Here is an 11,714-nt window from a genome sequence, read left to right as displayed (position 1 = left end):
ATAATTTACCCTAAGGGGAAACTAACTGCTTTAGGAGTAACTATAACAAACCTGAAAACAAATGGTGTTCTCTGGCTCAATGTTGTAATCAACTTCTGCATACAAGATGCATTTTATATAAGAGGAGAATTGACTTGCTGTGCCTGTATATAAACCCCTAACAGTCTTTACTTTCCCCCAAACCGAGCGAGCCATTGTAACTTGGACAAAGTGAAATACCTTCTTCTTTTTAGGCCATGTAAGTTTCATTAGTCCAGAGTTCAAGGTCCTAGAGATGCTTAGGAGGAGGTCAGAGGCCGAACTTAAGTGACATTTCTCCCTCTCCCACGGAAATGGCCATTCTGCTCTCTTGCAAGGGTGAGAGTGCATTACTGTAGCAATAATCCATTAAACTGTATTCTGAACGGCCTTCAATAGTTAAGCCTCTCTAAGCACCTAACTTTCTCCTGGGGAGGGATTCAGACACTGAGGATGACAGAGCTTCTAGCTTCTCATCTGTACCACACAGGCTCCAGATAACCGATGAGAGCTCTGTTTCTAGCCCCTCCATAATATCACTGCAAATGGGAATGCATTGAGCATCTCCGTCTGTATACTAGTCAAAATTGAAGCAGTGTCTAATCAACTGGAACAAAAAGACCATGGTGCAATAGAACCCATCACTTTGTTGTTTTTTTTGTTTTTTTTAATTTATTTTTTATTGGTGTTCAATTTACTAACATACAGAATAACCCCCAGTGCCCGTCACCCATTCACTCCCACCCCCCGCCCTCCTCCCCTTCTACCACCCCTAGTTCGTTTCCCAGAGTTAACAGTCTTTACGTTCTGTCTCCCTTTCTGATATTTCCCACACATTTCTTCTCCCTTCCCTTATATTCCCTTTCACTATTATTTATATTCCCCAAATGAATGAGAACATATAATGTTTGTCCTTCTCCGACTGACTTACTTCACTCAGCATAATACCCTCCAGTTCCATCCACGTTGAAGCAAATGGTGGGTATTTGTCATTTCTAATAGCTGAGTAATATTCCATTGTATACATAAACCACATCTTCTTTATCCATTCATCTTTCGTTGGACACCGAGGCTCCTTCCACAGTTTGGCTATCGTGGCCATTGCTGCTAGAAACATCGGGGTGCAGGTGTCCCGGCGTTTCATTGCATCTGTATCTTTGGGGTAAATCCCCAGCAGTGCAATTGCTGGGTCGTAGGGCAGGTATATTTTTAACTGTTTGAGGAACCTCCACACAGTTTTCCAGAGTGGCTGCACCAGTTCACATTCCCACCAACAGTGTATGAGGGTTCCCTTTTCTCCGCATCCTCTCCAATATTTGTTGTTTCCTGCCTCGTTAATTTTCTCCATTCTCACTGGTGTGAGGTGGTATCTCATTGTGGTTTTGATTTGTATTTCCCTGATGGCAAGTGATGCAGAGCATTTTCTCATATGCATGTTGGCCATGTGTATGTCTTCCTCTGTGAGATTTCTGTTCATGTCTTTTGCCCATTTCATGATTGGATGGTTTGTTTCTTTGGTGTTGAGTTTAATAAGTTCTTTATAGATCTTGGAAACTAGCCCTTTATCTGATAGGTCATTTGCAAATATCTTCTCCCATTCTGTAGGTTGTCTTTGAGTTTTGTTGACTGTATCCTTTGCTGTGCAAGAGCTTCTTATCTTGGTGAAGTCCCAATAGTTCATTTTTACTTTTGTTTCTTTTGCCTTCGTGGATGTATCTTGCAAGAAGTTACTATGGCCGAGTTCAAAAAGGGTGTTGCCTGTGTTCTTCTCTAGGATTTTGATGGAATCTTGTCTCACATTTAGATCTTTCATCCATTTTGAGTTTATCATTGTGTATGGTGAAAGAGAGTGGTCTAGTTTCATTCTTCTGCATGTGGATGTCCAATTTTCCCAGCACCATTTATTGAAGAGACTGTCTTTCTTCCAATGGATAGTCTTTCCTCCTTTATCGAATATTAGTTGCCCATAAAGTTCAGAGTCTACTTCTGGATTCTCTATTCTGTTCCATTGATCTATGTGTCTGTTTTTGTGCCAGTACAACACTGTCTGGATGACCACAGCTTTGTAGTACAACCTGAAATCTGGCATTGTGATGCCCCCAGATATGGTTTTCTTTTTTAAAATTCCCCTGCCTATTCGGGGTCTTTTCTGATTCCACACAAATCTTAAAATAATTTGTTCTAACTCTCTGAAGAAAGTCCATGGTATTTTGATAGGGATTGCGTTAAACGTGTATATTGCCCTGGGTAACATTGACATTTTCACAATATTAATTCTGCCAATCCATGAGCATGGAATATTTTTCCATCTCTCTTTGTGTCTTCCTCAATTTCTTTCAGAAGTGTTCTATAGTTTTGAGGGTATAGATCCTTTACATCTTTGGTTAGGTTTATTCCTAGGTATCTTATGCTTTTGGGTGCAATTGTAAATGGGATTGACTCCTTAATTTCTCTTTCTTCAGTCTCATTGTTAGTGTATAGAAATGCCACTGATTTCTGGGCATTGATTTTGTATCCTGCCACGCTACCGAATTGCTTTATGAGCTCTAGCAATCTTGGGGTGGAGACTTTTGGGTTTTCTATGTAGAGTATCATGTCATCGGCGAAGAGGGAGAGTTTGACTTCTTCTTAGCCAATTTGAATGCCTTAATGTCTTTTTGTTGTCTGATTGCTGAGGCTAGGACTTCCAGTACTATGTTGAACAGCAGTGGTGAGAGTGGACATCCCTGTCTTGTACCTAATCTTAGGAACCCATCACTTTGGATCACTGTGGCCTGTCTACTCAATCCAGATGGATGTGTCTCATGTGCCCTGCCCACTCAGAGTGATGTCCTGTTAAGATGGTGTGGTAGCTGGCTCGGGGCTATTTCCGGCAGGTTGTCTCACTGCGTCGAGGCACGACCTTGAATCAAACCATTCATTCTTACTGTCTGGCAAATAGTGTTCAAAGATGTGGGCGATTGATCAGCTTTCAAATAAAAAACACTCCAGAGCCTAGTCGGAAAGCCTGCTGAAAAGCAGAGGTTGGCAGTCAACCCAAGGCCGGCAGTCATGGCGGCAGACACGTTCCAGATGGAAAGATCATTTCATTTCTAGACACTGTAACAAAGGATTTGGCAGTTGACTTCGAGTTGGTGTAAGGTACAAGGCTATCAAAGGAGAGGACCCAAGTCTTTCTGGGCATATAATTCAGACACAACATGAGAAATGTCAAAGCTTGGCACGTGAGAAGAGCTGCCATGTCAAATTGGTTCAAACCAATAAACCAATTTCCATCTGGCAACTTTGACAATTGGCTGCTGCTTATCAGCTATTCATGAGGAACTGAAAACCAACAAAAACAGACTTTCTTGGGACCATTTTAATGAGAAAAGCTACCTTTCATCACCCTGCAGTTAAGTATGTGGAGGCAATTTCAAGCTATCCCATTCAGCTTGTTTATTACAGTTTTTAAAAAAAAGTGAGAGTGATTGGCTCTGATATTTCTCAAGGTAGCATATCCATGAGATTTGCTTCCTTGCTTCCTTAAAGTTGTCTTCTCAGAATTATAAGTTTCTCCAGAAGAATTGCCTGTGTGATCCTTGGAATTAACCATAATTCTGTCTGCTGCACTACCTCGTAGAATCTCCATGATGCATCTTTTCTGGTAGGTGAAGGGAAAACAATGGAAAATGTAGCTTTCACTGCCCTGAGTAGTTGTGGTGGTTTTTCAAATTTCTTGTCAAATGTCTTTCCATTGTCAAATGGAAATTCAGTTTAGAATTTTAATATCAAGAATCCATCCTTACTGAGAACCCTTTGATGGGAAAAGGCAGAGGGGGAAGTTCTCAAGATCTGGAGAATAGGAAATGGTAGCAGCCAATTAGAGTATTAATTAGAGTATTTTACTATCAAAGAAATCTATACGAAAGTACTGAATGAGACAGTACAATCCCAGATCTCAGCTTGCAAGCTGGGGAGAAATTCTTCTTAGCACAAGGATATTCAAGGAAGCATCGAAATATATCATATAGATTTTCTATTCTAAAAGTAGAAAGAAAATACAACCAAATGTAAATATTACAATATTAAATGTGTAAGTTTGAAGTAAAATTCATATGGTGAAAACCTGAAAAAAATTGGACTGCTAACACATTTAAATGAATCTTTAAAAAATACATCCAATAAAAATGTATTTTTCCCCAACAAAAATGTCTTAAACTCCCAAGAAAATGAACTATATAAGCTGACACAGGATAACCTATGTGATAAGTGTTCATTGCCTTTTTAATAACTAATACACATGTAAACTTTAATACTGGAATTATCTTATCAAATACCATTGTTAATTTTTCTTAGTTCTCTGCTAGAAACATGTCTACACATAGAAAATTTGAGGAGGGCAGAATTGTTGATTCAAAAGCAACTTATGAAGATAGGACTCTTTTTCAATGATGTTTATAAGATGATAAATTGTAGATTTATTAGAAGCAGGAGTAAGACATAGGTGATTCAAATGTGAAGAGTCAGTTTGTGTGATACAAAAAGGTATTTATCGTCATGTGTTTTGTGGTAACTTCTCCATTAACCAGTTATATAGGAATCACTAAGATTTACTTGAAGTTAGAAGCTGGCCAGGACTTTGAGTTCTTCATATAGTCTCCCTTATTGTTTCAAGCAGATTGGGAAAAAGACAATAGTCAAGGATGAGAAACCAAACGGCACTAACAACTTTCATCTTGCTGGGACTCACAGAGGACCCTCAACTAAAAATTTTGCTTTTTATGTTTCTGTTTCTTTCCTACATGTTGAATGTATCTGGAAACCTAACCATCATCATCCTCACTCTGATTGATTCCCACCTTAAAACACCAATGTATCTTTTCCTCCAAAATTTCTCCTTCCTAGAAATTTCATTCACAACTTCTTGTGTCCCCAGATTTTTATATAGCATATCATCGGGGGACAAATCCATTACCTATAATGCTTGTGTCAGTCAACTGTTGTTTACAGACCTCTTTGCAGTAACAGAATTTTTTCTCTTTGCTACTATGTCCTATGATCGCTATGTGGCCATCTGCAAACCCCTGCATTACATGACCATCATGAGCAGAAGAGTCTGCAAGAACTTCATCGTCTTCTGTTGGGTAGCAGCACTGATCATCATTCTCCCACCAATTAGTCTAGTTTTGGGCCTGGAATTCTGTGATTCAAACATCATTGATCATTTTTGTTGTGATGCATCTCCTATCCTGAAGATCTCTTGCTCAGACACATGGTTGATAGAACAGATGGTTATAGTCTGTGCTGTGTTGACATTCATCATCACCCTCATGTGTGTAGTTCTTTCTTACATTTATATTATAGGGACCATTCTAAGGTTTCCCTTTGCTCAGCAAAGGAAAAAGGCCTTTTCCACTTGTTCTTCCCACATGATTGTTGTTTCCATTACTTATGGTAGCTGTATCTTCATTTATGTCAAACCTTCAGCCAAGGATGAGGTAGCTATTAATAAAGGGATTTCACTCCTTATTACTTCTATCTCACCAATGTTGAATCCCTTTATTTACACACTGAGAAACAAGCAAGTGAAGAAAGCTTTTCATGATTCAATTAAAAAATTGCATTCCTATCAAAGATGTAAAGGAGAAATGAGTCAATTAATCTAACTGAAAGGAAGGATGGAAAGGCACAAAACCTGAAGCTTCACCAGTCATACTGACACTCTCACTTTCTTTTTAAACAGCTGAATGTGAACCCTATTCCACTGTTTATTCTCCACTAAAATTAAACTCTGCATATATTTACTCTTAAATTCTGACAGAAATTGATATTTGCTAAATATGTTGCTTGTTATCACTGGAAACACAGTAAACCACGTTTTTGGGTTAGGGGGTGGGGATGTTGGCATATTTCTACACTGTTAGGTGTGACTATGTAGCCTATGTTATAGTTAACAGAATGGTTGTGGAAGTGATGTGCGCCATTTTTAGACCTGGCCTATAAAACATCTAATATGTGATTCACCAGCCCTCTTTTTTCCCATCTACCAATCAGATGCCCAGGTTTCAATGACTTTGTAAGCTTCATACTGGTGATGAATGACGTTGATTTTCCACCTCAGCTATAGTCTTCATCCAAAGCAAACTTTTTGTTTTAAGATTTTAAATGTATTCATGAGAGACAGAGACAGAGAGAGAGAGAGAGAGAGAGGCAGAGACACAGGCAGAGGGAGAAGCATGCTCCATGCAGGGAGCCTGATGTGGGCCTGGGCCTTGATCCCAGGTCTCCAGGATCACGCCCTGGGCCGAAGGCAGGCGCTAAACCGCTGAGCCACCCAGGGATCCCCAACCACAGCAAATTTGATAAAGCTTCTCTCTGCCCCACTCAACTCAGTTGTCACCAGATTTGGCAGGTAAAATATTGCAGAACTATCCCTGCTATGTAGTAAGGGGACTACATTCACAGTTACATCTATTTTGGCTAATGGATGAAAGTATTATTAGAAGTATATACTGTTAAATTTAATACTATGGAAATTATATCTTGACTATTGTCATCTTCCTCCTCAGATACCCATAAATTCAAATATAGCCCAAAACAACCATATGAGGTAAATAGTACTACAGACAATGTATACAAACTTGTAAGTTTGTATACCCACCTCCCTTTCACATCTTCTGGTCCTATAAACATCTCGAGCTAAGTGCTTAAATTACTTCCTTTCATATTCACTGTGAGGAGACAATTATTTAAATAAAATTCTAGACTTTTGTCAATCACTTTTTTTGAATAAACAGTGTTTAAATTGCCCTTTCAATTTTCACGGAGTCCATTGCATGGAGGCATTATAGAATATATTATGTCTATGTAATATTTTGCTTTTCTTGACCTTTCATGTACATTGGTAGGAGTAATGTAACTGTATCAGAAATATATCTTCAAAATACTCTACAAGGGGTTGTGTAAGTAGATGTCAGTCCCTCAATCTCTTTCAGATTCCCTAAGCTTAACTGAGGGAGTAAATTTTAGCCCCCTATATTAAGATTTGCCATTCTAAAACACAATCGTCACTATACTTGAAACTCTTACAAGCTAGGATAAGTTGAATAAATCTGAATGAGAATTTTAAGATGTGCATATTGAGCTAAAGTAGTTTTCTCACACATTATGATTGATATTTCACTGGTAATTCTTCAGCGACATCCTAATAATTGATCTTTTATGGTCTTACTCTTTGAAAGTGTATTTCTCTGAAGGTCTGTCATTAATTAAGGTCCTTGGTCACAGCTTTGACCCACCACTGCTAAGGCAAGGCTGTTACTTGTCTGCACCTCACACCCTGGGACCTAAGGTGCAGCTATGACTAGACTGCACTGCTCTGTGCTCAGCCCACGGGGGAATGACTGTACCCTCCCTGGTGGTGGAAACAGTACACCCCACCCAGCGGGGACCTTCCCAGTCATTTGGAGATGCAAGTCTTTTCACACCAAGGCCCATCTTAAAAGACTCCAAGAGGCAACTGCTCCCTCAAATTTGTAGACAACAGCGCAAAGCAGGTAGAAAGATGGAAAGGAAAAGCGAGATGACACCATCAAGAGAGTACAATAATTTTCCAATTACTGAGACCAAAGAAATGGAAATCTATGAGTTATGTGAAATAGAATTCAACGTATTTATTTTAAAGGGAATGAATAAGCTGTGAGGCTCTAAGTACAGTATGGATAATAGTTGAAATACAAATCATGTACTTGAAATTGGCTGAGAGATCTTAAACATTCTCACCACAAAATAAAAAATTATATACATGTAAGGTGATGGAAGTGTTAATTAACTTGATTGTGGTAGTCACCTCACAATGTATATGTGTATTAAATCCTCGTTAAGTCATTATATACAATTTTATTTGACATTTATTCCTAACAAATCAGGAAAAAACACAGACAAATGCATACAAAAAATAATCAGTTAATAATAAAAACGGAAATACAAAGGCCCATGAAATCACCAACAGAAATTGCGTTGTCTTTTATCTCGTTAAAGGTTTCTTCTTTCTTATTATGTGAATAGTTATATTTATACTAAGCATTAATTATACATTTTACAGAATTAACAAATTACAAAAATTGTCCCTATCATCTTGCAAATACTTAAAATGATGTTGAAATGAAAGAAAAGAAAGTTTCTCCTTTTCCCCTGTAACCTTGTACTTATTATTGTGTACTTGGTCTACTTCTGATGTCAGTGTTATTTTTATGTATCTCAGGACATTTCCCTCAGTTTTGTTTGTTCCACTCTATATTCCCAAAGTCTTACACAAGAGACTCATTAGTAATGTAAAGGACAGAACCACCAAGGACATTATGTGTTTATTTCACTTAAATGAAAATTGGGTCAATTTTGTCAATTTTGAAATATTTTCCTGTACTAGAAACATCAGAATACTAATATTTACAGAAACAGAGATCTTAATCTACTCATTTAAACTAGTATAAGCTTTGTAGTTAACAGGATAAAGAAAATGTTTCCTGGGCTCACAAGAAGGCAGGGTTTCTGCTGAAAATTTTTCATCTTGTGTGGATGGTGGACCATGAGTGAAAACTGCAATTGCTGAGCTCTCTGTGTGGATCTGTATTCCCAGAACGAGCTATCAGAGGCCACTAAACTATCTCCATGATAAGAAATTCCTGGATGATTCTTTACCCTTTGTAACTTGGGGTTCAGTAACACCTGAGATCACGATTATCAGAAAAGTATATTTTTTGTCATTTTTCCCCTTTTATGAACTCCAGAATAATGTTTTCTCTGAGGAAAGTGTCTAAAACAAGATAACAGATACAGTGTGTTATTTTAATAATTTATGAAAGGTTTCCACAACCATTTATGAAGTGTGGCTTTTCAGTATGAGTGATAAATCTATGAGTCACTGCCAATCTGTTTTTATGTATCAATACAATGAAGATCATCTACGTGTCATAGAATTTGGAGAGACACTTCTAAGCATCCTCCGCCACAATCTCACCCTCATTTTAAGCAAAAACTATACAAAAATAAATAAGTAAACAAAATCTATGCATAAAATGTGTAAATTTTATCTCAATTGAAAGATTTATTTGCTGTCATTTTATCAATGAGTGACCCTGCTCTGTAAGAGTCATTCACAATTTAATGTAAGCTCAATTTTTAATCTCTGTATCTTAATATCAATGTCAGTCTCATGTTCTTAAATAATGTGAAATATTAAGGACTGGGAGAAAATGGTGGTATTTTTTGAAGAAGAGATACATCTTCAGTACATACAAGCTGAATGAGGTCCTCAGAATGAGGTGCTTATCTGTGATTGTGGTGATGGGAATTGAGTGTATATGTCTGGACATCAGAAACAATTCCTTTCTGGGCAGCCGGGATGGCTCAGCGGTTTAGCGCCGCCTTCAGCCCAGGGCGTGCCTGGGGTCCTGGGATCGGATCCTGCGTCAGGCTCCTGGCATGGAGGCTGCTTCTCCCTCTGCTTATGTCTCTGCCTCTCTCTCTGTGTTTGTCTCTTATGAATAAATAAATAAAATCTAAAAAGAAAGAAAGAAACAATTCCTTTCTATACCACCATTGGAAATGCTGTGTTGTCCCTTTGTGTCACTTAACCAGGTGTTGGAGAGCTGCAATTAACTTTTAGACAAACCATGTAACCTGTTCTTACTCTCATTTTGCTTTTATATATTCTTTAGGCTAAACTATGGGACTAGGTATAAAGTGGGAGCTGATACTTGCCTGTCTTAATTATTAATAAGAAAACATTTTAAAGCAACCAAGTGAAATTTCATGTAACCATCTAACTGAGGCCTCTAAAGCAAATGCTTTTTAATTCAGTAATGTTGGAAAAAGACAAAGTATGCAATGATTGAAGATAGGAAATACCCCAGTTAGCTGATATGTAAGTAATCAGATCAGAGAAACAACCAAATATATAATATTTGTTGATGCAAAGAATTTCAAATAACTGAATTACTATGTTGTACATCAAACCAATGTAATATTGTGTGTGACCTATACTCAAATAAAAATATCTTTTGATAAATAAATAAGGGCACTTGGGAGCCTTAGTCTTTAAAGTGTCTGACTCTTGATTTCAGGTCAGGTCATGATCTCAGGGTTGTGGTATTGAGCCCCACATTGGGCTCTGTTCAGTGGGGAGTCTGCTTGAGATTCTCTCTCTCTCTCCCTCTGTTCCTCCCCCCAGCTCTCTCTCTCTCAAATAAATAAATAAAATAAATCCTTAAAATTTTAAATAAATAAATGAATAAATAAAAAACATTTTATTGCTTTAATAAAAAGCAATGAGTTATAATCTTTTTGCTGGTAGAGGGTTTTTCCTTAATGTGGATAGCTGCTAACTGATGCGTGGTGGTTGCTAATGGTTGCACAATTCCTTAAGATAAGACAACGGTGAAGTTTGCCACATCAATTAATTCTTTTCACAAACAATTCTCTATTGTGTGTGATGTTGCGTGATAGCTTTTTACCCACAATATAACTTTCAAAACTAGAGTCAGTCCTCTCAAACTCTGCCACTGCTTTATCAACTAAGTTTATGTAATATTCTAAAGCCTTTGTTATCATTTCAACTATCTCCACAGCATCTTTGCCAAGAGTTGATGCCGTCTCAAGAAACCAGTTTATTTACTCATCCATAGGAACAACTTTTCATCCATTAGTGAGATTGTAGCAACTTAGTTACATCTGGCTTTACTTCTAATTCTTGTTCTTTTGATACTTCCACAACTATAGTTACTGCCTCCGCTGAAGTCTCATAGCCCTCAAAGACCTATATTAGGATCAGAATCAACTTTATCCAAACTCTTGTTCATGTTGCTATTTTGACCTCTTTCCATGAATCACAAATGTTCTTAATGGCATCTAGAATGGTGAATCCTTTCCAGATGGTTTTCAATTTGCCCAGATCCATCAGAAGAATCATTTTATATGGCATCTCAAGCCTTATGAGATGTATTTCTTAAATAATAAGACTAGAAAGTTAAAATTACTTCATGATTCATGGGTGCAAAATGGATGTTGTGATAGTAGGCATGAAAATAACATTAATCTTATTGTAAATCTCCATCAGAGCTCTTGAGTGACCAGATGCACTGTCAACAAGTAGTAATATTTTGAAAGGAATCTTTTTTTTTTTTTTTGGAGCACCAGGTCTCAATAGTAGGTTCAAAATATTCAGCAAACCATGTTGTAAACACTTTGTGCTGTCATCCAGGCTTTGTTGTTCCATTTTTAGAGCATTAGAGCACAGACAGAGCAGATTCAACATAATTCTTAAGTTCCTTCAAGAACTTTTCCTTTGCAATCACACCTTGACTAAATGTTTGGTGCAAGAGGCTTAGCTTGCAGCTTATCTTGGCTTTGGACCTGCCTTTCTCGCTTGGCTTAATCATTTCTAGCCTTTGATTCATAGTGAAAAACCTGTGACTCTTCCTTGTACTTGAACACCTCAAGGCCATTGTAGGGCGGGTAACTGGCCTATTTCAATATTTTGTCTCAGAGACTAGGGAGGCTAGAGGAGAGGGAGAGAGATGGGGGAATGGCGGTGTCAGAACACACACAACATTTATCAATTACATACTCCATCTTCTATGGGCATGGCTCATGGCACCCCAAAACAATCACAATAGGTAACATGAAGGGTCACAGATCACCATAACAAATACGAT

The 11,714-nt window shown here is 37.8% G+C and overlaps 1 protein-coding gene across 1 annotated transcript; it reads left to right on the top strand.

Annotated features, from left to right (window-relative positions):
- The first annotated feature begins 4,703 nt into the window (after positions 1-4,703).
- LOC144289789 (olfactory receptor 6C68-like) lies at positions 4,704-5,666 on the top strand. The gene has a single exon (XM_077858193.1). The coding sequence runs from the start codon at positions 4,704-4,706 to the stop codon at positions 5,664-5,666; it is 963 nt and encodes a 320-aa protein (XP_077714319.1).
- The last annotated feature ends 6,048 nt before the right edge of the window (positions 5,667-11,714 follow it).

The sequence above is a fragment of the Canis aureus genome, chromosome 2, assembly GCF_053574225.1.
Source record: "Canis aureus isolate CA01 chromosome 2, VMU_Caureus_v.1.0, whole genome shotgun sequence".
Classification (NCBI taxonomy): domain Eukaryota; kingdom Metazoa; phylum Chordata; class Mammalia; order Carnivora; family Canidae; genus Canis; species Canis aureus.
Note: the sequence above shows the minus strand (reverse complement) of the source record. Positions and strands in the feature narration are given on the sequence as shown.

Bases quoted from the DNA above. Each gene is read 5' to 3' on its own strand.
- LOC144289789 (XM_077858193.1), top strand. From the start codon at position 4,704: ATGAGAAACCAAACGGCACTAACAACTTTCATCTTGCTGGGACTCACA.